At 37.4% G+C, this 26,999-nt stretch overlaps 1 protein-coding gene across 1 annotated transcript in view; it reads left to right on the top strand.

Annotated features, from left to right (window-relative positions):
• The window catches only part of DPP4 (dipeptidyl peptidase 4), a 109,871-nt gene that overhangs the window by 17,996 nt on the left and 64,876 nt on the right, over nt 1-26,999 (top strand). The window contains exons 4-9 of the mRNA XM_036746045.1: nt 10,474-10,566; nt 11,445-11,536; nt 11,639-11,719; nt 22,254-22,306; nt 22,422-22,494; nt 25,597-25,717. Coding sequence (XP_036601940.1) covers nt 10,474-10,566; nt 11,445-11,536; nt 11,639-11,719; nt 22,254-22,306; nt 22,422-22,494; nt 25,597-25,717 — 513 coding nt within the window. The remainder of the gene's footprint in view (nt 1-10,473; nt 10,567-11,444; nt 11,537-11,638; nt 11,720-22,253; nt 22,307-22,421; nt 22,495-25,596; nt 25,718-26,999) is intronic.

Genomic DNA, 26,999 nt, shown 5'->3' with positions numbered 1-26,999 from the left:
AGAATCAAAGAATCTTAAATGTGGAAGGGGCCAGGATGTGGAGGACCTTGAATGTTCCATTAAAGGAATCAGAATTTTTATTTTCTGGGTAATGAGCCATTGAAGGTTTATGTGCAATAGACTGAAGACATAAAAGTGATACTTTAATGAGACTAATCTGGTGTTAGTTGGTAAGATGGATTGGCTGTGGGGGAAGGGGGGAACTGGGTGAAGAGACCACATGGGAAGCTCTTTCAGTCATCTGGTTTAGGAATAGTTGAATTAGAATGGTTATTAGTACAGATACAAAAGAAGAGACAGACAAAAGAAACATTTATTTTTTTTAATCTTTTTTTTTTGGGAGGGGAAGGGAGGGCGATTGGGGTTAAGTGACTTGCCCAAAGTCACACAGCTAGTAATTGTGTTAAGTGCCTGAGGCCGAATTTGAAATCAAGTCCTCCTGACTCCAGGGCTGGTGCTCTACTCACCGTGACACCTAGCTGCCCCAAAAGAAACATTTTTAAGGTGTGTTTGATAGGGTTAGTAATTAATTAGATATAGATTAGTAATGTCAACTGGACAGAACCAGTCTCCAATCTGTGGGTGGCCAGAGCCGAACAGAGCAGGCTCGAGACGGGAGAGTCAGGAATCAAACAGAAGCTTAATTTCAAAGTGAGGGAAATTGCCTGCAAGCAAGAATAAGTCCTGGAGCTCAACTCCTAGGTGGGGGACTTGCTTTAGGGTGGCCAGATCTCAGTACTTAGAGCAGTCGCTGTGCAATGGATTGTAGCCGACAATGAGTAACTACAACAAAGTGACAGGTTTGCTTCATAGCAGGGCTTTGTGACCAGAACATCGATGCAGCAGGTGCCTGTCCGACCTCAGAGAACACCTGGTGCTGGTCAAAGCGGTACAATAATTATATGAAACAACTCTAGGATTTTGCTATGGCTGAGCTCGTCCGGGAGATGAACACAAATGATTGTTGCTATGCCAAGCTCACGGCACAACGTGCTTTTGCTGGGCCTTAGCTCTGGAAAATAGGGTGTCTCCTAATAGCTTTACAGTAACTAACTGGATATAGTTAGTAACTAATTGGATGTAGGATATTGGATAAAGCAGAAGGAAGAGTCCAGATAACTACCAATGGGAGTTTGGCGTGGCTTGGTGATTTTACATTAAAGTTTTTCATATGAGTTTTTAAAAAGCTTTCACATGAAGTGATAGTCCATTTTTAATAAATATTTAAGTCTTTAGCAAAAAAGTGGGGGAGGCAGCTAGGTGGTGCAGTGGATAGAGCCCTGGCCCTGGAGTCAAGAACACCTGCCTTCAAATCTGGCTTCAGACACCTGCTTAGTAGGAGTGTGACCCTAGGCAACTCAACTCTAATTGCCTTGCAAAAAAAAAGCTACAAGGGGCGCTGGCCGCTATTTTTTAATGTAAATGATGTGAATGAGGCTATACTTGTATGTTGACTCTTCTTATTAATAGGTAAGTATATTATGTATATGAAAATAGCAAACCAGTCCAGTATATCTTTCCCAAGAAAACCACAAATGGGATCACGAAGAGTCAGACATGACTGAAAAATGGCTGAACAACATTATGTGCTGGGAGCAATGAATCACTGGCCTTGGAGACAAACAGTGCTTTGACCTAGGAATGTCGTATAGGGATGCCCCACTGGGATTGCCCCATTTGGCAGTATACCTTCCAAACCTCATCTCAGGCTTGTTTGTCATTCTTTTTATTTTTTATTTTTTTGGAGGGGGGAAGGCAGGGCAATTGGCGTTAAGTGATTTGCCCAAGGTCACACAGCTAGTAAGTGTGTCAAGTATCTGAGGTCGGATTTTGAACTCAGGTGTTGACTTGAGGGGTGGTGCTCTACTCACTGGCGCTAGCCCCTGTCATTCTTTTCTTTGACTTCTTGCTTACTTTTCTTGCTGCTTTCAATAACCAAGGTAACTTAATCTGATCAACTCTTAATATTATGTTAATGGGGAGATTATTTCTTTAATTATTCTAGGTTACTCGTGTTCATTATAGGATGATGAGGCCTACTGGAAACACTACCTAATTATCATTTGGACCTTCGCTGTGCTTTATTGTATGCATTTAGTAAGATAATAAAAATATATAAACCAGCAAACATGAAGGTTGGTGTAAGATCTTTCCAGCCCTGGGAGATATGCCCTCTCCTCAGTGTAATGTAGCTCTTCAAAAAATTATATTCTAAGAATATTAACACACTCTACAGCTCTTCTCCCCTAAAAGTTGCCACCGCCTCACCCACATTTGCTTTTTCATATGGGATGGCTCTCTGAGAGGGGAAAGGGGAGGATGCAGGAGGAAATTTAGTAAAAACCAAAGATAACAAAATTTTCTTTATTAAAAAAAAAGTTTGCCAGGCCCCAATCCAAGGTTTTGAGCATCAGTTGAAAGTCAAATTAACAAACCTCTTTCTCTCTCTGTTTCTGTCTCTCTTGCATTTGAGTGGATGACTGATGAATTTGGTTCTAGACACTGTAAGTTTAGATAATGTTGGGGCGTCCAGATGAGAGCATCCAATAGTCTATTTATAGAGAAACCTGCAGATTAGGTTAGAGGACAAGGCCAAAAATAAGACTTGACAGGGAAGCAGTGGAAAATGGTAGTGTGAATGATCAAGGGCTAAGTTAGAAGTTCTAAAGAAAAGAAGAATGAAGGGAAGAATATGCATCCTTATTTTTGTTTCGTGTTTAGTTGTTTTTCAGTCATGTCCGACTCTTTGTGTCCCTGTTTGGGGGTTTCTTGGCAAAGATACTAGAGTGGTTTGCCATTTCCTTCTCCAGCTCATTTTTCAGATGAGGAAACTGAAATGAACAAGGTAAACGGACTTGACCAGGTTTACACAACTCATAAATGTCTGAGGCCATATCTGAATTCAGGAAGATGAGTCTTCTTGAATCTAGGCCCAGGGCTCTATCCTCTGGGCTACTTTGCTGCTCATTCTTAATAAATGCAATTTATCATTAATAAATGCTGAAATGAAAATAAATGTCTAAGGCTTCTATTGGAGACAAAATAAGTCAGGACTCAATGTGACTAATAGAACAAGGTCTAATTTTAAAATTTTTTTAAAAATTAAGTTTTATTTTTCCGTTGAATTCAGGTTATATCTCTACTACCATTTTATCAAAGTAATTGGAATGATGACATAAAACCACTTAATAACTTCCCAGTAGAGGTCTTAATATTTTTCCTTGTCCTTTTCTGGTTTCTATGTCCATGTTTGATCAAAATTTCCTACTGTCACTCAAGTAGTTGAGAGATTTACAACATTGCCTTGAAACTAAAAAGATTCTGGCTGGATTATTGCCATCTACAAGGGTATAAGGCCAGCGAGATGCAGATGCCTTGGTAGCTACCAGCATTTGCCTTTTTATGATGGTAAAACTCTTTGTTATCTTTGAATATTTTAGGAGTGCTCTCAGTGTTGAAGAAACTGTGAGTCATAGAATTTTAAAGGTATTGAGGTATAAAGGTATGAGGCTTGTTTAAGCCAATCCCCTCATTTTATTGATAAGGTAACTGAAGGGTAAAGTGAAATGCTTATGGTCGCACAGTGGGAAAAGGGGGAGTAGAACCAGAATTTGACTTGACAGTCAGTCAGGTAGTCTTTCTGCTATGCCATGCAAAGTCATTGAAGAGGCTAAGATGGTCCCCTTTGTTCTGACTGGGAAAAATGAACAGGAATGCTGTGCAGACATTATTTTAGCTTTGGTGGCTTAGACTATGGTATTGCAGAAACTAGATTAAAGTCTGTACCACAGTGTTGGGGGCTAGGGATATGGGGGAAAGAATATTAAAAAGGGATGAATAGGAAGGATATGAAGGGATGGAAAAGGAAGAATATTAAAAAGAATATTAAAAAGCCTTTGCAAAGACTTCTCTCTTTGTATCAATGGAAAGTTGTCTTTGCTCTTTACTGGGTGATGGTGGTGTGTAGTTGACAGGACACTTCCTTAATAACTTGTCAGAATTCTGAACCAGATGCATCCGTGATGAGGCATTGTAGTGTAATGAATTAGACACTGGATTTGGAAGCAGGAGACCTAGGTTCAAATTTTGGCTCCCACCACCCACTACTTTCATTTCTTCTCTTGTGTTGCTGAATGGTAGAAAATCATGAAATTATGCTAATTGGATCTACTACTAATAATCTCATACCTTTTATGCTTCCTTATTGGATTCATTATCCCACTCACCATAGCACCTTTTTCACATCTTTCCTTTTTAAATCTCCCATGGCTTGCTTTCCCTACCCTCTTTCTGCCTCATGTTTCACTGAAAAAAAAAATGAGGCTGTTTTTCCAAAGGCATCCTTATATCCGTTCTTCCTCATTTCATATTACTCGGATTCTTTGCCCTGCTATTTCTTTCCTCATCTGCCTCACAAGAAGAGGTGGCCTTTCTTCTTGCCAATGTTAGCCTGTATTCATGCTTAAGTGACCCTATTTCAGTCTGTTTTCTCTAACAGATTGCTTTCTCTATCGTTCCTACTCTCTAACTAATAATCTTCAGTCTTTCCCTTTTTACTGGTTGCTTCCCTGCTACCTGCAAACGCTCCTGTTGGGCAAAAGCCATGGCCAAAAATTTTGGATATTTTCAAGTATAACTCCCACAAAAATGCATCTACTTTTCTCAACTAAAAAGTTCACATTAGAGTCAACAAAAGTGAGACTAACACAGTGAATTTGTGGTAGCTGATTGGGGATGCAGCCCAGAAAATATTTATGTATTCGAAAGAGATCAAATTTGTGGTCTCTCATCCACTGGGCACAGGACTGAGCTGGTCTGGCCTGGATTTGTGAAAGTGGCACCTCTCACATTACTGGTTCACTGTAGGTTTGCAGGAGAGTAAGTGAGATTGTAGGGGAAGAGTACAGAATCTGGCTTTGGGCAGAGAATGTGCAGCTGGGAGTATCAAAACATATTGAGGCCATTACCTACAGCCATGGGCTAGAGCTCTGCATCCAAGTTGTGTACAAGTGAAGGCCACCTGGTCCCAGAACCAACCTGCTTGGCCCTACTACTCATCGGACATCTCTCATTCCCTGTAGGGCCTGTTCTTTTCCCTTTCTGCTGAGCATCTTTGAAATCACTCAGTCTGTGAGTAGGGGACTTTGAACCTGAGGTTTCTTTACTCAGAGAAGTGTTGGGGCCTAGGAGGTCTTTCTCTCTTTTTTTTCAAATATATGTAAACTTTAACTTTTTAAAAAAAATTTTGAGTTCCAAATTCTCCTCCTCCTTACTTTCTCCCTCCTCTTCCTGAGCTATAAAGCAATTTGATATAGGTTATACATGTGCAATCATGCAAAACATATTTCCGTATTAATCACGTTGTGAAAGAAGACACAAACCAAAAAAAGGGGTGGGAGATAAAGTGAAAAATAGTATACTTCAATCTGCATTCAGACTCCATAGTTCTTTCTCTGGGTATGGACAGCATTTTTCATCATGAGTCCTTTGGAATTGTCTTGGATCATTATATTGCTGAGATTATCCAAGTTATTCACTGTTGATCATTGTACAATATTGCTGTTACTCTGCACAATATTCTGGTTCTGCTCACTTCACTTTGCTTCAGTTCATGTAAGTCTTTCCAAGTTTTTTGGAAATCGTCCTTATCCTTTCTTATAGTACAATAGTATTCCATTACAATCATATATCACAACTTGTTTAGGCATTCACCAATTGATGGGTATTCCCTCAATTTCTAATTCTTAGCCACCACAAAAAAAGCTGCTATAAATAGTTTTGTACAAATACATCTAGGAGGTCTTTTCTCCTGTTGCTACCTCTGGGACTGTGGAAAAGGGTTGCTATATGTACAGGGTCCCATCTCCTTAGTAGAATGTAAGCTCTTGAAGACAGAAACTGCATCATTTTATTATTGTATCTCTAACACCTAATGTAGTGCCTAGAACATTAAGCTTGTCTACAGATTTCATTTGGTGAGATCTGCCACTGTCACCATCACTCAACATTGGCTAATGTTACAGATGAGCTGCATTAGGATGTGAAGTGTATAAATTCAGAATTAGTCTTTGAAGTTAAAAGTACCCTGTACCTATCTCTTGTATTTTAAAATTTATTAATTTTGATAAGTGTAATAGACTGTTTTACTCCAAACCTGTTATTTTATTGTATTTTAACAAAATTTTGACATAAAATTACAACATATTATTAATTATATTTGAATGGAATATGAGCTAAATATGTAGTTTGTCTTTTTAAAAATGTAGGGGAGATGACAATTTGTGAAAAAGTGGATAAGCTCTATATATGAAGTTTGACAATCAGTGAATTTAAAGCTTATTCTGATCTTTGGGGGAAATTTTCATTTTGCTAAGGCTCTGGAAATTGAATTCAAACTATGTTCAAACACTGGGATAATATATCGATAAGGCTGAAGACTAATGCATATCGTGTACCTATCTCCACCGGGAAAACCATAAAAGCGCTCAAAGCCTCCATCATCTGCTAATGTAGCAATTTGCTTTACTCGCCAGCACTGAAAAGTGACAAGTAGACAAGGAAGAAGAAATGAGAACCCCTTTTAAGAGACTTGAAATATGATGTCAACTTGGCACCAAATTTCAATCCGTGAAGAGGTCATGACTTGCAATTGGCATAGACATCACAAACATGTTCTTCAAAAGTTTTACAAATGATCTCCCACTTTCCAGCATGATCAAAGAGCAAGGCAAAAATGAGCATTGTGTGTTTTGTTGTAATGCTTAAAGTGATTCAGCACTGGTTGCCTGGGCTTCTCTAGATGAAAGATAACAGGAAGGCTAAAGTTAGCCTCTTACAAAGCAGGATGGAAAGGAATTTTATAAGGATATAGCTTTTCAGTTTAAAAAAGGGCAGTAGTATGGCTGTTGACAACTGAGAAGCAGCAGTGAGGAGATGCACACATTTCCTCTAGCTGGTCCTTGATTGCTTCATCTATAAAATTAGGACATTAGATTAGATATCTAATAGCTCTCTTTGCTATTATTCAGTTGTTTTTCAGTCATGTGTTACTCTTTGTGACCCCATTTAGGGTTTTCTTGGCAAAGGCACCGGAGTGGTTTGCCGTTTTACAGCTCATATTACAGATGAGGAAACTGAGGCAAATAGGATTTAGTGACTTACTTGCCTAGGGTCGCACAGCTAGTAAGTGCCTGAGGCTGGATCTGAACTAAGAAAGAGAAGTCTTCCTGACTTCAGGCCTGGCACTCTAGCTGCCCTCAATTGTGGATCTCATATTTTCTATGCTTGTGGTCTGTGACTTTATATTCAGCAAGAGAGAAAATTGTACATCTTGAGCTTGAGCAGGAAGTTTTCACCATTGATGGGGAAAGGGCAGAGTCCTAGACCCCTTTCTTCTAGGAGGCATATGATTTAGTCCTGAGAGCTTGTGCATTCATTCAGGGTCTCTCCTGGGACCATTTGCATTTGGCTCATTTCTAGAGGGCTCTAAGTTGCCATGAAAACATCAGGCTTCCACACAAGGCACTCAGAATAAGGTTATGACACACAAAAATACTCAACATTGTAGGTTGTCAAGAAAACATTTTGTGAAGATGACAGAGTAGCAGGAAGAAGTATACCAGTTCTTCCAACACAATTCCTCTACAAAGACTTAGATGTACTAGACCAAGTCCTGACCAGGAAATTTAAGGGAAAAAAAATAGTCATGTTTTCTAGCTGAAGTTGGCACAGATAGGCAGACAGAGAGGTCTGTAGACATTGAAGACTGGGTCTGGCCAGGACCATGCAGCTGCAGAGTATTCCAGCTCTCAGGGACTGAAAGATGACCAAACTTAGGGGTAAGATAAGGCTCTTTCTGAAAGAGTGAGGCCCCTGTGCTCCTCTACTTCATTTAAATCCAGTTCATGCACAAGTCAAGACATCTCCCATGATGTCATTGGTCTTCTTTGAAGGACAAACTAAAATTTTGAATCTTGTGGACTGCATGGGGTCTAGGAGAGGGGAGTCCTTTCTGGTGACCCAGAAAGAGAGGTCTTCAGTGTTGACAGTCAGAATCACATTGATTGCATAGGTCCCTAGAAGAGGGACAACAGAGCAAAGACTTTTCTTTGCCCTTGGAGCTCTGAATTTTGGCTATAACCATTACTGGGAGTTTTTATTTTAGGTGTTTTTTTTCCAGGTGATGGCCAATGATCCTTGTATCTTTACTTTACCCACTGGTCCTAAGAGATCTGGAAAGTTTTCTTTTACGATTTCTTGAGATATGAGGTCTAGGTTCATTTTTTGGTCATGGCTTTGGGGCAGTCTAGTGATTCTTAAATTCTGTCTCCTCCATCTGTTTTCCAGTTGTTTTGTTTTTGCTTTGAGACACTACATTTTCTCCTCATTCTTTTTTGTCTTTTGACTTAGTTTTAATAATAGTTCTTGTTATCCCATGAAGTCATTACCTTCTATTTGGTCTATTCTAATTATCAAGGAATATTTTCCTCCATGGGTAAGGTTTTGTACTTCTTGATCCAAGTTGTTAATTCTCTTGCCAAATCTTCCTTCCATAGTTCTCAATTCTTTTCACATTCTTTCCTTTAGCATTATCATTTAGTTTTTAAAATCATTTTTAGTGTTATCATTAATTTTTAAAATAATTTTTAGTGTTATCATTTGGTTTTTGAAATCATTTTTTAGCTTCTTTAATCTCTTGCTTTATTTCTTCTAGGAATTCTGTTTTCCTTTGAGGCTTTGCCTCAAAGGAGTCATTTTGGAGTCATTCTCTTCTGAATTTCTATCTTTGGCCTCCTCGTCACAGTAATAGTCTCTTTACTGGTGGGATTCTTTTGCTTGCTTGCTTGTTTTCTAGCTAATGCTTATAGCTTACCTTTTTATTTTGGACTTTGTGTTAGGGCTGGGCTCTGTGCACTTCTGGGGAGGAAGGGAGGAGATGCTATCCGGGCCATACCTTTGTCCTCTTGGGACCTTTTGCTGCTTTCCTGGGGTGCTGAGTGTTGTGTTATTCCAGAATCAAGGAGATCAGGTAAAAGAGTTAGTCTTCATCAAAGGGGAACCATCTTCCTTTGAGGTAGAAGAATTGGGAAGATGAAAACAGAGACATTTAGGAAGATAGAAATCTATCCATCTATCCCTATCTATCCATTGTGAGCACAATGGATAGAAAGCCAGTACTGGAGTCAAGAAGATCTGAGTTCAAATCCAGCCTCAGACACTAGCTGTGTGACTCTGGGCAAGTCACTTAACCTCTGTTTGCTTCATTTTCCTTATCCATAAGATGGGGATTATAATAGCACCTACCTCCCAAGGTTATTGTGGGAATTAGATAACAATATTTGTGCTCAGCACATAGTAAGTGCTGTATAAATATTAGCTATATTGTTAGCTCTTATTGCGTCAGGGAAGATGGAAGAAAATAAAATTCATTTTAGAATAGCCATTATCTTAAAATTGTGCCGGGTAGTTAGCAAGATCAGTTAAAAAAGATTAGTGAACAGCAAAGAAGATTCATTGAGGTTTGTCAGTTTGACTTTGTAGTGGTCCAGATTAGTTTAGTTCTTTGATCCAAAGAAAGGAATTAAAAACTCATAGTGGGGGTGATTTGGGTTTGAGGATTAACACAAAGGATGGAGTAGAAGGTTAAGGAAGCAAAGGAAGGCCAGGATTTGAGGACTGTATCTGAGTGTTGTGAAGGATTAAGTGGACTGAGTCAATGGAAAGAGGCAATGTAACTAAAAGTTACTGTGAGGGTGAACATTTTCAGGGGTGGGGTAGGGTGGGATGGGGTTGAGAAGGAAGCACAGGTGGAAAGTGAGGTAGTTGCAATCAGAAAGGGGGAGCACCAAATTGAATTCTTGAAGGGTTAATAGCTGTGTATATTGATGAGGTCCAGAGTCTTATTGTGCTCTTTTGGAGCTGAATATATATAAAAGGAGACTTATGGGCCTCTGGTCTTTAAAAAGGACCTCTGGACCTGCCTAAAAAACATTTACCAGCTCAAGAAAACTGCCACCCATGCATGTACATACAATAACAGTGACAAATTCATTCTTACTGCAGTATTTCAGTCTCTCTTTTTTAAGCTTTATTATCATACTTTGTTTTGGATTTTTTGTTTGTGTTTGCTTCATACCTGTGTTTTCATTGGTGGTAGGGAATTTATGGTGAGGAAACTTCTTCCACCGATACAAATCTGTGTTTTTTCTTTCTTGCGACTTAGAGTCCTGGAGAGTTGTCTGGGGCACTGAAAATTTTAGTAACTTGCCCAGGGTTGTCAAGTGTGTGACAGTGATGATACTTGAACTTCATTTTCCTCATCTCAAGGCTAGCTCTTTGCTTCTCGTGCAATAGTTAAGCTACATATTTTTATTTGAGAAATTGGCTTAGTTTATCCCTTGAAAATTAATTATTAAGTTTGAAACATGAGTTACTGACACCTTACAAAAACATGTGTTTTCTTTCTAATAACAGAAGCTGAAAATGACGATCGGAAAACCTATTCCTTGACTGATTATGTAAAAAACACTTACACAGTAAAGTCGTATTCTTTAAGGTGGATTTCAGGTAAACATCTCTTTTTTTTTAAAAAGTTCTTTCTTGCTTCCAAAATTACATGTTTATAAAATTAAGTTAGGGAGATACCCAAGAGGAATGTTTAAAATATCAAGATACCATTCCTGTTCTTCAGGATTTTGCAACATTATGGTGGATTATTTGCCCTAGACAAGAAAGTAGAGGAGAGAGGGTGAAAGAAAGAATGCAAAGAATGGAAAAATCTGCAAGCTAATAAGTTAATAAAATGAAAGCTAATAAAAATAGCTAAAAAGGAAAGATCACGCTGAATGGAAGCTTTGGATCAGACTAGACCTATGGTTTCATTGAGTATGGGTGAGCATATTTTAACCTGCTCATCCACTGACAGTCTTGAAAAGCCTGTAGAGGTGAAGTGCCTTGCCTAGGGCCACCCAGCTGGAACAATCAGAAGTAGAACTTGAACCCAGGTTTTCCTGGAGAAAAAAAAATGGGGACCTTCATAGAACAGACTTAGTTTAAGGAATTATATTAACAAACCCAATTGGACCTGCACATAAATATATTACCCATTCAATGTTTTCCTACCTAGAACATTTTTCTTTCTTAATGTTATAGAAGAGAGGCAGCGGATAGAGAGGTAGCCTTAGAGCCAGTATGAAGTGGGTTCAGATCCCACCCTTTGATACGTATTGGCTTTGTGACCCTGGGCAAGACATAATCTCTAAGTACTCTAAGGCAACTTTCTCAGACTAAGTTGAAGAGAAGGTACTTGCCTGGGGTTGATGAAATCCCTAATGCTACAGAAAAAAAGTTATAGTCACGAACTGTTTCCTTAATCTTAAGTTTTTGTTTGAGATGTCTAAATAAGTTATAAGTGACATGAAACCTTATTGACTTTCTTCCTTTAGATACTGAATATCTGCATAAAAGAGAAAACAATATCATGGTGTCTGATGCTGCATTGGGAACCAGTTATATTCTCGTGGATAACAGCACCATAGTATGCTTAACCATATAATTATTTCATATATTGGAGAAATATTTTCCATAAAATGTTACTATTATTACAAGTTCCTGAACTTACTTATTTTTTCTTTGGCAGGATCAATTGGGATATGTAGTAACTGATTATTATGTCTCTCCTGACCGGCAATTTGTGCTTTTTGAATATAATTATGTTGAGGTAATGAATTTCTTTTAATATTAGATAAATCTCAGAATTAGGTATTCATTTGATAATATCTCTGAATCTTTAGATAACGAAGGTAGATGTTATTTACAAGAGGTGGGAAAATAAAGGAAGGAAAGGCCATTTGAATAGCAAAAAATCAATTAAAGAATAATTTAAAAGAAATTCCATTTTTGTATTTTTGACTGCTAAAATGTAGAATGAACATTCAAAGATATAAATGGATACTGACAAAATAAGGTAAGGTTAATAAGATATGTAATTCATAAGATAATAGATATAATTTTCCACATTACTCCATATTTCTTTACAATTGTACTTTATCATCACCAATATTAGCCCTTTTTTCCTGTCCTTCAGAAGTCTCAGGATTGCTCCAAAGTACAGTGATTTGCACATAACAGATATTCAATAACTGTCTCTTTTAAAAGGTGGAGGGAAGATAGTATGTTACCTTAAAGCACCCCACATTTTTGGGCAGTCAGCTCAAAGAGCTACACGTTCTTGCCCTGTGTCATAGATTTGCCTTGCTGGTTGACCTGATTTATTTCCCTCCTTCAAGTAAAATTCCAAACAAACCATCACAGATAGATGAGTGTTTATTTTTTATCTACTATTACACACACACACACACACCCCCATACCCATACACACACCCATATATATTGCTATTTGTATTTGCTGTCACCTGTTAAACTGTAAGCTCTTTGAAAGCAAGAGTTGTTTCTTTTTAAAAAAAATCTTTTGGATATGTATCTCTCCAGTACCTAGCACATATTAGGTGCATATTAAATGTTGGTTGATTGATTGATATAGTAATTTCCTAAGAAGATTGTAAAATATCTTCCAGTAATTAGCTCACTTTATGAAAATGCTACAAGATAATTATATTTCCTTTTATTTTATATTTGGTATGAATGAAAAAATTGCTAGTTATTTTTATTTCTGGTATTGCCCATCTGTGTTTCATGGGTTGGAGATGGACAATGAGCTGGGCCTCTAGTGGAACAGGCTGGATTTTTGTGTGTATGTGTGTATGGGTGTTGCAAAGTTCTTTTATTGACCCCAACCTTCTCCTGAAAGCAAAGGCCCTTTTTTTAAATACTAATATTTTACTGGTGTTGGTATATGACAGTAAGATGTGGAATACTCCTGTCTCTGAAAAACCAAAGTATCATAAAGTGGGTAAAAAAAGGTAATGGTTAGAGAGTTCCTATTTCCCTTTAGAGAGCAAGAAATCTAGGAAGGCCTCTGCCATGTTAGGTGGAACCCCCCCATCCATACCCCATGATGAACTTTGGGTAGAACATGGACCAAAAAAGTTGAACAGGATGAGAAGGAATGGGTAAGTTTCCATCTACAAATCTGGGAGAAACTCCTGAATTGATTATGTCGCAGATTTCTGAGCATTTGCTAGCTTACAATATTTGACCATCGTATTTAAGCATATAAAGAACTTATCTATTGAATGATACAGATACGCTTACCCAGATGTGTGAAGTACAGAACAACAGGTAGTATCAAGTGTGATTACTTCTTTTCTCTAGGCTAATCAATCCTAAATGTCTGTTTTCCTCACCGTGTACTAATCCTCTCCACTCAGGCCAAGCAAACCTCCCCTCACTCCATTCACCTTGAATTCCTACGTCTCCTCGGTTCAGGCCTTCTCTGGATTTGGCTATTATACCTGACCAATCAGAATGCTCCTTTGAACTTACCACCTTTGTGTGACTTTCAAATCGTTCTTTCTTGAGTTTCATTGAATTGGATTTATACTTTGGATGGTTCTAGCCTGTTCTAACTTTCACAATTTCTACCTTAAATAGTGGCTATGAAAATTCCAGTTAGCTAAGGTTTTCCGATCCTTTTATATGTTCTACTGAGTTCAGCAGTAAATTAATAGCATATAGCAGCCTGTATTGATGCTTCTGTCCTCAACTAATGACTTGTATATATAGTTCAGGGATATCTGCGCTCTTCATTAAGGACTTTTAATTTTTTTTAAAAAAAGTATTTGAAAAGCAATTGTAGAAAAAAGAATTTTAGCAGTAGGGAAATTTAACACTCCACTGTACTCTATAATTGTAATTTGAAAAACTATTCCTTTGACAAATATTTATTGAGTATCTGATTCAAGGAGCTGTGGGAGATAATGAGGATGACTAGATTTGCCCTTCAGGAGCTCACAGCCTAGTAAGTGAAATAAGTCATTTATCTGAGCAACTATAATATGAGAATTGTTGTAAGTGCTTTAAGTGTTGTTCTTTGAGAGCTCAGAGACGTAGGCTTCAATTTGGTTAGGGGGGGACGGATGAGGCATAGTGCTCAGAAGAGAATTTATAGAGGAGGTAACCTTAAAGATCTGATAAGATTTAGACAGGGAGACAAAGTGGGGAAAGGATGGGAGAGGAAGGAGGGGAAGCATACTAGACACAGGGAACAATGGAACAGAAGCATTAAAGAGGGAATACTCAGGGTGTCTTCAGAGAACAGCATTCAGTATGATGAGAGCATAGGATGATTAAAAAGGAGTAGTAGCAGATAAGGCTGGATTAGAGGTGGTCTATGTAGAGCCTCGAATGCCAGGCTAATGAATGAGAAACTGCTGAAGGTTATGAGGGGGAGGGGAATGTCATCAAACACTGTGCTTTGAAGAACGTAATCTAGATGGTGTATAGGTTATATGGGAGGAGAGAAAGACCAGAAGCAGGGAAATAGGCAGGGGGGTGCTGGAGCTGCTTTGTACCACTGGTAAAACCTGATTGTTAAATTTTCAGTGTGAGCATTTGCACCTCAGAGATTGACAAATGTTAAATTAGGGTTTGATCTATTGATTTTTCCATACTTAAAAACATGATGGAGAAAATTTTAGCAATGCAGATTAGAAGCAGAGAAATACAGTGGTGTGCTGGAACTGCTTTGGACCACTGGTAAAACTTGATTGTTAAATTTTCATGTGGAACACTTGCACTTCAAAAATTGGTAAGTGTTACAAATTAGGGTTTGATTTATTGTTTTGTTGATTGTCTGTACTTAAGAACATGATGGAAAAATTTTAATAATGCAGATTAAATTTGTGTGTTGTATGTCCACCCTCTCCCCTGGAAAACTGATTGTTAAACATTCCCCAGCATGTTCCTGGAAATAGATTATTGCAGTAATCTAGGTGAGAGGTAAAGAGGATCTGCATTAATATAGTGGCAGTAGAAATGGAAAGGATCTTGTAGAAACAAAAAATTAATGAAGAGAGAATCAGTAGCAGCTTATTGGATGTGAGAGACCAGGTGAAGAGGAAAGAATCAAAGATGACAATTTAACAACAACCTTTTTAAAAAAAAAATTAAAAAAGTATCTTTTCCCCCTGGCTCTCTTACCAATAAAACAAGGGAGGGAAAAAAGCCCAAGAAAAAGTAAATCCTTAGAAGAAACATGCATAGTCTAGTAAAACAAATTTCCTTATTGGCCCTATCCAAAATGTATGTCTCAGTCTCCATTTTAAACTCTTCCCTTCCCTGGCAGGAGGTAGATAGTGTTCTTCATCTTAGGTCTCCTAGAATCATGGTTTATCTTTGCATTTATTAGATTCCTAAAGTCTTTCAGAGTTTTTTTTTTCTACAACATTGATGTTACTGTTTTAATCATTTTCTTAGTTCTGTTCATTTTGTTATTCCTTCCTTAGTTCATATAGATCTTCCCAGTTTTCTCTGGTGTTATATATTTCATCATTTCTTATGGCATGGTAACATTTAATTACATTCACATGCCTTAATTTAACAAACATTTATTGTGTTTATTGTGCATAATGCAGTAAATGGTACTTTAATTTGGAATACAAATATGAAAAAGAAAAATCCTTAAGACATGGTCCCTGCCCCAAGGAATGTATAATCTTGTAGGCTGATAAAGACTGTAAACCACCTTGCAAGTTAGACTTTGCATAAGAATGACTAAGGTGAGATTAGGGAGGGGTTTGTCTTGGAATGAGAGGTGCTCAGGAGAGGTTTCACAAGGAATCTGCACCAGAGCTAGATTTCATCAGGTGGACATGTCCGAGATTTCAAAGTTGGGTGATTGGGAGAGAAGCAGTTTCATGAAAAAGGAAGTCAAGAGAAGCTCTTGGTGGGTGGGAAATGAACCATTTGCTTTTGGATAGATTGAGTTTGAGATGTCAGTGGCACATCTAAGTGGTGATATTCAGCAGGTGTTTAGAGGTGAGGCCCACAGGGTAGTGAGGTGGTGCAGTGTATAGAGCACCCACCCTGGAGTCCGGAGGACCTGAGTTCAAATTTGGCCTCAGGTCAAATAGCTATGTGACCCCCTGGCAAGGCAGTTAACCCCTATTGCCTCCCAAAAGGGAAAAAAAAAGTGAGGGCCAGGTATTTGGGAGAATATATAATGACCTGGTGCTGTTAAGCATTAGCTGTTTATGTTTGCTTTTGTCTCTTGGGTTTACATGTGTGCATTTGTTTTTTCCAGTGTTTAGGTTATTACTGGTTTCTTAAAAGTAGAGGTGGGGGGGGGAGGTTGTTTTCTATTGTCATTTTCCTCCCCAGAGTATCTAGTAGATTACACTGTACTTAGAAGATGTTCAGTAAATGTTGACTAACTTCCCATCGTACAAGAAAAAGAAAAGACAAGGATCTATTAACTTTCTTTTGGTATAATTTTTCAATTAACTTTAGATCCTGTTACAAGATTTCTTTTCACCAGAGACTCATTAGTTTTTTCAGTGGCTGAGTTGCCAACATACTTCTGGGAGGTAACTATCAAAGGTGATAAATCCCATGCTGAGCCAGACCCAGCTTACTCATGAACCTGTTTAATATTCTAGGCCTGATTATTTGCTGAAGGACATGGTTTCTCTCATTTTAAGTTTCATGGAGTTAAGAAAGCTATGCCCTGAGTACATTTCAGTGTAGAGCCCTGATTTGATGTCAGAGGACCTGGGTTTGAGTCCTAAGACTGCTACTTAATAATTTTTTGACCATAGGCGGTTTTTCTGGATCTCACTCTTCCTTATCTATAAAATGACGCAGTTGGATTATATGATTTCTCTAAATATTTGGATGCTTAGATGTCTTCACCAACCCATTATTCATCTACTGTCAGTAATTTGCTCTAAAACCTTCTTGAAATATATTTCAATTTTCAACCTGCTCCACAGGCAGCATATTATAATGGATTCAAATTGGATAGGATTTGAATTCAAAAGACATTAGCTTACAATTTACCTTCATCACTTAATTACTGTATAACTTTAGCTGGCCATTTAATCTCTATAAACTTCCATTTCCTTATCTGTAAAATCTGTAATTCCTGCCAGCATCAATTATCCTACTGGGTTGTTTTCTATTCAAATTAGATAAGCTGAAATACTTTGTAAATTGTAAAGGACTACATGTTGTTCAGTATTTTTTCTGTCATATCCTACTCTTCATGACCTGTTTTGGGGTTTTCTTGGCAAAGATACTGGAATAGTTTGCAACTTCCTTTTCCAGGTAATTTTACAGATGAGGAAACTGAGCCAAACAGGGGTCGAGGGTCACACAGCTAGTAAGTATCTGAGGCTGGATTTGAACTCAGGAAGAGGAGTCTTCTTGACTCTAGACCCGGTACTCTATCCACTGTGCCACCTAGCTACCTCAAAGGACTATATAACTGTATGCAAGTAAATGAGAACATATTTGTATTTTGCTTAGCATAGTGCCTGGCATGTTGCAAATGCTTAATAAATAGATATTCCAAATACTAAAATGACTTGTGATGTGGATGTTTGCTTTAATTCTAATAATATCTGTTTCCCGGAATAGACCCCAATCATGCCTGCCCATACTGTATCACTCTTGTCTCTATACTGTTACCAGTTCAACATAGGGGCTCCACCAAAGATGCTAGAGAACTTACTCAGTTTTTCTTTATATCACGAGTATACCAGTGGAGTGGGGTGGTGTGACCCTGGGCAAGTCATTTAACCCTGTTTGCTTAGTGTGTGTGTGTGTGTGTGTGTGTGTGTGTGTGTGTGTGTGTGTGTGTTATATGAGTTGTTTATATAACTTCCTTTCATAATCTAGAAGACCATAGACATCCTTAAGTCTCTTGGGCTTTCCCCTCTGGATAATTAGGAAAAACTCATTTGAGTAGGTAAAGAGCTCATCAAGGAGGCTGTGCAATGCTTGATTAAACTAACGCAGTGTCATCCACAAAAAGCTGTTCAACATCTGCAGGGAATCCTTTAACTTGAGCTTGGTTGGACCTCTTCCATGACAGTCGTGTCCACCTTTGTTAAGCATATGTCTCCCAGTTTTGATGCATGCATGGAAAACCTTTTAGTGAAGGCATCTTTCAAGGAGGCATTTTTGTCTGTGAAATTAACTTTTTTTATATAGTCCACAAACAAAAGGTATGGCAGGATCTTGTCTTGTCTTCATCCTTCAGTCACTTGTGTAATATAAAGATAATAATCTGTTTTGTAATGTCACTTGGAAGATGTTGCCATTTCCTGCCGTTATTCTAGATGCCCTTGATAAATGTACAAATTCTGATATAAAAAAGTTATGTAGGTGGGAAAATGGGTACGTAGGCCAGTCAGTACTGATCTCTCACTTGAACTTTTTGTTTCAATCAATCCATCAGTCTACCAACATGCATTATTACGTACTTCTTATGTACCAGGCTAGAGTTACATTGTTTTTACTTAATTGTTTTTATTAATAATATCAGTTAGCATTTACATAGCTTTTTAAGGTTTGTGAAAGATTTTACACGTATTTTCTCTCTTAAAGTTTTTAGGATTATAAATTTATTTATTTTTAGCTTACTTTATTTTTAATTCATGGAATAAAACAAGCACAGTCTTAAGACAAAAACACAAAAATAGTCCCTGCCCTCAAGGAGCTTAAAATACTAATGGAGGAGACAGCATAAACAGATATGACTAGATACTGGCTAGAAGGAAGATAACCATAGAGAATGGATGGGTGGGTGAGCCATGGGGAAAGGCCTCCTGAAGCCGGGATGTTAAGAAGCAGAGGTGAGAAGGGGAGAGAGTCACAGGTAGGAGGGACAGCCACTGTAAAAGTATTAACAGGATTTGAGATTTTTCCTTATTTCTGGCAGTCTTTCCTCCTTTAGCTCCCTATGAATTGCTTCCTCAATGCCTTCACAATTATTGTATCACTTCTAACACAAGTCTCTTCATAAATTCACTTGCTCTAATCCAGTTTGAAGTCCTGTCTCTGATACATACTGGTTGTCTGGCTGTTGGTAAGTCACTGAACTTCTTAGTACCCCAGGCAACTAACTCTCAAAGATGAGTAAACATCTATTATTAAGCGCCAACTATGTGCCGGGCACTGTGCTAAGGGCTGAGGTTACAAAAAGAAGCAAGAGACAGTTCCTGCCCTTAAAGAGCTTGCAATGTAAGACTAACATAATAATGTTTTAATTATTTTGAAGAGGAATTAGCCAGTAAAATCAATCATTTATAGGTGACACTGAGCTTTTTCTCAGTAGTGAAATATTTAACCTATGGGGCTGACCTTGCCCAAAAAGAAGTGATTACTAAATAGCCTTCCAAGGTCATAGTTGTCAGACTTTAAAGTTTCTTCAGGCTTAAAAATCTGTCACCCTATAATTTTGTTCCATTATGTATATACACATACATATATGCGTGTCTATATATATGTATGCACTTATGTACATGTACACATACACATATACTTCTCCCATATAACACATGTAGTATTTGTATGTATGAATACACACATATGTAAATGTATGTATACAGACATACATATTTTCCCCCTGAATGCATTACTTTAAATGCAGACCACATTTGAGCTTATCTTCTCTATGAGTTCCTACTCACTGGTGTTGAGAAATTTTTTTTTTGCAAGGTCATTCCCACTGGTTAAATATTTCATTAGTGAGAAACAGCTCAGTGTCACCTACGAATGAGTGATTTTACTGTGCAATTCCTCTTCAAAATAATTAAAATGTTGAGTAAGACCAGTGTCAAAATAGATTTCTAGGCAACCTCGCTGTTAACACTTTTCTATGTGAGAAGAAACCATTTTTGTTGTTTTTGTTGTGTTTTCTTTCTAGTCTCAAAGTCGGTTCCTGTTCTTTGACAAAACATTTCCTTGAGGGTTTAATTTTTCAAAATTTTCAGTGCGTATGGGCTAATACATTTGGTGACTTGATTCTGCTCATAGGCACTTGTACTTATGGGAGTAACTGCATCATTGCTAGATATGCAAAGGCCCAGAAAAATAAGGAAAACTATGGCATAAATTTTCATTGTCAAATTTTCTCCTAAGATCTAGACCTTCTCCCCCTTTCAAATGATAATGATATTTGATTATAAAATTACTATTTTGAATTTTAAATCAAATATGAAAAGGTATTCCTGTATTGTCCAACCTCATTGTGAATAATAAATAAATATACCTATATGTGTGTGCACGTGTGTGTGTGTAATAGTGCTTCTAAACTAAGTGGTAGAAATACTTTTATAGATGATGATATTTGGCATTAGCCCCTTTACAAGTTAAAACAAGGTTTTTATTTTAGAGAACAAAGTGCTTGCCTGTTTCCTGGGTCTGCTATTTTCAAGAAACCAAAGAATTTAATACTACTTCCTTTTGTTGACTTTTGACCTAGTGATGGGTGGCTGTTTTACCATCTTTCTGACTATAATTAAGCATGAGCTCTTAATCTGGGGTCTAGGAACTTTGTTTTCAAAAAAATTTTGATAACTAAATTTCATTACAACTGATTTCCTTTGTAATACTTTTTAAAACATTCTGAGAAGGGTACATGGTCTTCGTCATACTTCAGAGGGCTCTATGATAGATGAAAGAGTTAAGAACTCTAGCAAGGAAGGAAAAAGGGAGGGAATATTGATAATAGGATCCACTTAATCTTAACTAGATTGGGTGTGTGGGGGAAGCAACAAAGGGTTATCATGTCACTGCTCAGTATATAACTTCCTTCTTCTGAGCCTGATCTGGACCTCATCTTCTTGAGTTCAAATCTAGCCTCAGAGTAGCTGTGTGACCCTGGACAAGTCACTTAACCCTGTCTGCCTCAGTTTCCTTATCTATAAAATGACCTGGAGAAGGAAATGGCAAAACTACTCCAGTATTTTTACCAAGAAAACCCCAAATGGGGTCATGAAGAATTAGACACGACTGAAAATGACTGAGCACCAACATTAATATGCCCAGTGCTGAGGTTATAAAGGCAGAAATGAAAGTCTTTGTTATAAAAGAGCTTACATTTTAAATTTGGGGGAGGAAATATATACATATACACATAGACAAAATATTTACTAAATAAATCCAAGGTAATTTTTCTTGGGGAGGAGAGATCTAACATGGAAAAGAGGAAAGGATTCTAGGTAGGTAGTAGTGAGCTAAGTTTTTAAGGAGTTCTAAGAGGCAGGGTTGAGAAGGATGCGTATTTTAGCCATGAGGGACAGCCAGCGTAAAAGCACTGAAATAGGAACTTGAAATCCACAAAAAAGATTAACATGAATGCAGTTCTTTGTTAAAATACCGAATAAATTTATTTGTAAATCAAATTATTCATGATACATTTTATATCTGGAAAAAGTACTAAGAGTAGTAAGTTTTGCATGTATTTATATTTTCCTGAAAATTTCCACTTTCAATTTCCTTTCATTAACTGCCTCCCTCCCCTCCCCCCAAAAAAGATAATGATAGCTAACGGCCCAAAGTTTCCTGAAATTTGACATCTCTAATCAAGACCCTGTTCAGGCACAGTAAGATAAGTAGTTGTTTTGAAACTCCAAAAGGTTCATGTTTGTAAGGTGTCATGAACTTTAAAAAAAAAAAAGTACAAAACTGTGAGATTTATTATTATTGTTGTTGTTGTTATTATACAAATTCAGGGAAGTTTTTAAGGAAGCTACTCATTTGTGACTCAGAAAAGACCAGACTTGTCATCTGGGAGTCATAAGCAGAAACATCTTGTGTCCATATTAAGCATCTCCATTCCCTGCAAATGAACAAAATATCAAGTAAACACTTCAGGGACCTCATGGCTATTAACAAAGCAGAATCAAATTTGCCAAATATATGGCCAATAAATGCTAAATTAAAAATATCATCATAGAAAAAACTCTTTTTATACTTCATATTCCTAGGTCTAATTTACAAATTAAAATATCCTGAGCCAGTCTTATTTTCTTTTTTTTTTTTCAAATTCTACTGAACTTCATGTACATTTAGAAAACCTAGAAGTACTAGGATAGGGATTTAGGAGAGAGGGTTTAACTACTAATCCATATTTTTTTTCCTTTCAAACATAACAGATACAAAAGCATGAGACATGATTTTAATAATGACAATAAGCAAGTTCTAGGATAGGAATTTCTTTACATAAAACGTAGGAACTATAAATTATTATCTTGTCCACTTAGCTAGCTTGCCAGGAACAGGTGAAAAGATTTTTATGTACAGAATGTCATTAAGTTATTAAAAAGTTCAACTGTTTTATTTTACAGATTTGGAGGCATTCCTACACAGCTTCATATGACATATATGATTTAAGTAAGAGGTCAGTGACTTTTATGTAAAATCCAGCAGGGGTTAATCCTGGTTTTGGGAGAGGGAAAGAAGAGATTATAGTGAATCACAAATATTGTTTATTTTCTGTTTCATTTTTCTTCTAGAGCGATGGTTTTAGATGAGAAAATTCCTGATCTCATACAGCGGATCTCCTGGTCACCAGTTGGTCACAAACTGGTTAGTAAATGCAGATGTTCTTTCATTGGCCAACATTCATAACCTTGGGGTTATTTTGACTCTCTCCTTCACCAAGTTTTTTAAAATTCTCCCTCCACAATATCTCCTTTCTATTTCCACTGCTACTACCTCAATACGTAGAACCCACCTGGATTACTGCACCTTGCTTCTCTTTTGTTCCCCTTGCATTGCATTCTCCATGTTGCTACCAGCCTAATCTTAGGGATCTATAGGTCTATTCGTGAAATTCCCTTGGATCAGAAATCTTCTGTGACTCTCTTTTCTGTAAAAAGCTCAAATTCCTTTCACTGGAATTCAAACCCTCTCCAATCAGGCACCACACCTAACCTTATCTCATATTTCTACATTCCATTTATACCAGACTCTTTGCCCAACCCCAAACACACTTGGTGCATACTAAGTGTTTTTTTTTTTTACTTCTGTGCCTTTGTCCACATGCCTAGCATGTCCTTTTTGCTCATACCTGTTAAATTTCTGTCCTTAAAGGTCTAACCAAAAAGCTTCTTCCTGCATGAGGCATGCCCAATGAGGCAGCTAGGTGGTATAGGGCATAGAGCACCAGGCTTGGATTCAGGAAGACCTGATATCTGGCCTTAAACACTACCTGTATGACCCTGGGAAAGTCCCTTAACCTCTTGTGTACCTTGGTTTCCTCAAGAGTGAAATGGGAATGATAACCCTAACTCCCAGGGTTGTTATGAGGATCAAATGAAATAATAATTGCAGACATTTTGTGCCTAGCACATAGTGCTATATAAACATCAGCTGTCAGTACCATCATCATCATGATCATCCCAAAGGCTACCTCGATTCTCCTAATTGTTATTGGCCTCATGGACCTTATGTAGCACTTTGGATCTCTTCAATGCTCTTATCATGTAATATTGTATGTTACAGTTATTGTTTATATTAGGGAAGGGATTAAGTTTTATCTGGCTTCAGCTCCACTGGGTACTCCTGGTTCCCCTTCCCTCTTGCTTTCCAACTTCTTTCTTGTTTTACTCCATTAGATTATAAACTTCTTGAGGGAAGAGACTGTCTTTCTTATTTGTCTCCCCAGTGCTTAGCACAGTGTCTAGCACATAGTAGGCACAGATGTGAATTGAATTGATTTATCTAAACTTGCTATCTTCTTTAACACCTAGTAGAGTGCTCTGCACATGAGCATATAATAAATGTTTGTTGAATGAATTAAATGTCCTATTTTGATTGTCATAGATATGGACAGTGTTCTACTTTTAGATCATTTGACCAAGTTTTCCTTCACAGGATTACATTGCTAGATCTGGAAAATACCCTAGTACCATTCATGTCACAGATAATTAACAAGGAACCTTGTGCATAAGTGGTTAAGAGGTTAAGTGATTTGCCCGAAATCAAACAGGAATTGCAAGACAGCAACTGAAGCTTGGTCATCTGTCTCGAGAGCTTGTGCTAAACCACCACTGTGAAAGCGGAGAAGACCATCCAATACTCAGGGTCATTTTTAATGTTTTTTATTTAATAGACTGTAACATGGCATAGTGGTTAGTGAGCTGACTTTGAAGGGAGGAAAACATGGTTTCAGATACCACCTCTGAAACATAACTGGCTGTGTGACCTTGGGCAGGTTCCTTAACTAACTAACCCCCAGTGCTTTGAGCAACTCTCTCAGACTATGAGTGACAGGAAGTGCTCACCTTCATTAGTAGAGGGAGTTTCCTTTTCCAGGAACTCTCTAGGCCAGTAAAATCACAGGGCTAGATCCTATCCCCATCACAGCTGCCATTACCAAATAATTCCTCATCAAATGGGTAAACTATTGGCTTCCTGATAGAGAAATCAAGTAATTATATTCAAGAGGATTGTAATAATGAAATAATATACTAAAATTATGGCATGCACTTAAAGGAAATTTTATATCCTTGAGCTCTAGAATTAGTAGATGAGAAAGAGAAAGTATTAAAGACTTGTATGCAATTGAAAAAACAACAACCAATAAGTTAATAATTCCAAAACAAACAGTAAAGATGAGCTTTTGAAAATTACAGGTGAGATCAGCAAAATTGAAATAAAAAAATGTAATGAAACAAAGATTTATTAAGTACTGCTGGGAACATTGGAGAGAAGTTGGAGAAAAGTAGTTTTTGACTTACTGTGACAACCCTAAGAATATTATACATGACAAATTAGGCTCCTTTCAAAGTATGTAGAAACAAATGGTCTTTGCACCAATAAAATAAATGCAGCTAGAATAAGAAAAAAATTCAATTTGATTCAATTCCACAAACATTTACTAATAGTCTGTTAAGCACTGAGAATACAAAGACAAAAATGAAAGTCTCTGACCTCAAAATTGGAAGTGTGAAGACATTTAATTCTAAGCATGTGAATCCATTGTACATAGTCATGGATGAAGGAGGAATGATAATGTAGGAGGAATATCTAGTAGGCTAGTTTTCCTGGGTTGGAGAATGTATGAAGAATGGGAAATGATTGGAAGTGTAGCTGGGAGCCAGGTTGTGACAGGGTAGAGTGAGAGGATTTTGTATTTTATCCTAGAGGTAAAAGGGAATCATTGAAGATTTTTGAGTACAAGAGTGTTATAGCTAGACATGTTTTAGGAATATTAATTTCATAGCTGTGTGCAAAATGGATTAGAGAGGCCAGTAAGTAGAGGTAGGGGCACTAATTTCAAGGTTCTTTCTGTTGCCCAAGTGAAAAGGCCTTGAATGAAGAGAAGGGTATGTGAGAGATGTTGTGGAATTTGGATCAGCTGATCGTATATGGTGGTTGAGAGAGAAGAATGAGTTAAGGAAGACTTCAGGGGTGGAAATCTGGGTGGCCAAATGGTTGCTGGTGCCATAAACAGAAATGGAGTAGTTTTAAGAAAGGATGGGTTTTGGGAAAGATATGGGTTCCCTTTTGACTAGGTTGAGTTTCAGATGCCTTTGAAACATGCAATTCAGAATGTAGTTAAAATGCAGTTAAAAGGTGTTCTAATGTTAAAACTCATAATCTTATGGAAGAATGTTGAAAGCTAAAAATAAATTAATTATTACAAAGGTGTTATAATGCATTATTCTTATTGTTTCTTTATAGGTATATGTTTGGAATAATGATATTTATATAAAAAATGATCCATATTTGCCAAGTTTGAGGATCACCTATGATGGAAAAGAAAATGTAATATTTAATGGAATAACTGACTGGGTTTATGAAGGTACAGTTTTAAAAACTTTTTAAAACCAGGAAATATGAATATTCAGTTACAATTTTGAAAGTAAATATGTAAAATACAAGCCATCACGGCCTATTTTAGAATACACAAAATTTGTTAGTTTATAAGCTAAAGAAATGCTTTACAAGAGCGTGTCATAACTTATTAGACCATAGGGGTTAGCAATAAACCTTTAGGTCTGTGGCCTTGCTACAGACTTAGGTTTAGGTAACTTCCCAGGCCCTGGAGACTGATGAGTGAACAGGTTCAAGTCAAATATTTTCCAGCCAGATTTATCTTAGTAACAGTAGTTGATAAGGAAAGAAAAACAATGTCACAACATTCCACACCGAGACAGAATAAAACCTAGGGGTGGGGACATTGGGGAGAGAAAGCCAGTTTTTCAGATAATTGGTGCCCATTTGCTCTTAGAAAAAAAATTGGTTTCCTGCTTTTAAAAGTGGGGAAAATGATTAGAGATAACATTTGTTAAAATGTGGAGGTCATTTGTATCAACGGCTTTTGAAAGTGATGTTTTGGTGTTTCATGCACAATGAATGTGTTGATCAGATGTATAGTAGGCTCTTTTGTTGTTGCCAGACTAAATGGGATTTTGAAAAAGTTCCCAAATTCCCTGTAGGTTATTTTGATTAAAGAGATCCAACCTAATTACTATTATTTGTTCACAAATGAACCATTTTTATAAAGAACAAAACTCTTCACCTTTCAACTGCTTGAATCTAGTGTTTTCTGAAAGCCAAAGAAACATTGGAACAAAGAAATTTGTTTCTCATGAAGAGGTAGAGTTGGAAAGGACTTTATGGTGATAATTTAGTTCAGTCTTCTCTTCTGGAGCAGAATCAGAGACCTTGAGAACTGAATTCAGGTCACATGGTAGAACTGTGACCTGAGGCTGTATCAGTAAAGCAAGATTCATAACCTCAAAGATGACCATGAACATACCTGTATAGTTTGGAATCTCAAAGTATGAGAGATTCTCTAGATAGAAAGCAGAGGAAGTATAACATTTATTTAGACACCAGAAGATCAAACCCCAAAACCAGTAATTCCAACCCAGCATAGCAGTAATTGTATTCCAAAACCAGTAAGTCCAACTCAATGTAACAACAAGGAAATTATAACACAGTATTACAGCAAGGACCCAAGTCATCCTGTAACCTTCTCTCCTGCTAGGGCCACCCCATAAACACTCAAAATCCCAGCTGTCTGTTTGCCTGCCTTCTCTTCCCCCTCCATTCTCTGGTCTCCGCAGCTCCATGGTTTC

This window comes from Trichosurus vulpecula, chromosome 2, assembly GCF_011100635.1.
Source record: "Trichosurus vulpecula isolate mTriVul1 chromosome 2, mTriVul1.pri, whole genome shotgun sequence".
Classification (NCBI taxonomy): domain Eukaryota; kingdom Metazoa; phylum Chordata; class Mammalia; order Diprotodontia; family Phalangeridae; genus Trichosurus; species Trichosurus vulpecula.
The sequence above is the reverse complement of the archived record's forward strand: the minus strand, read 5'-3'. Positions and strand labels throughout refer to the sequence as shown.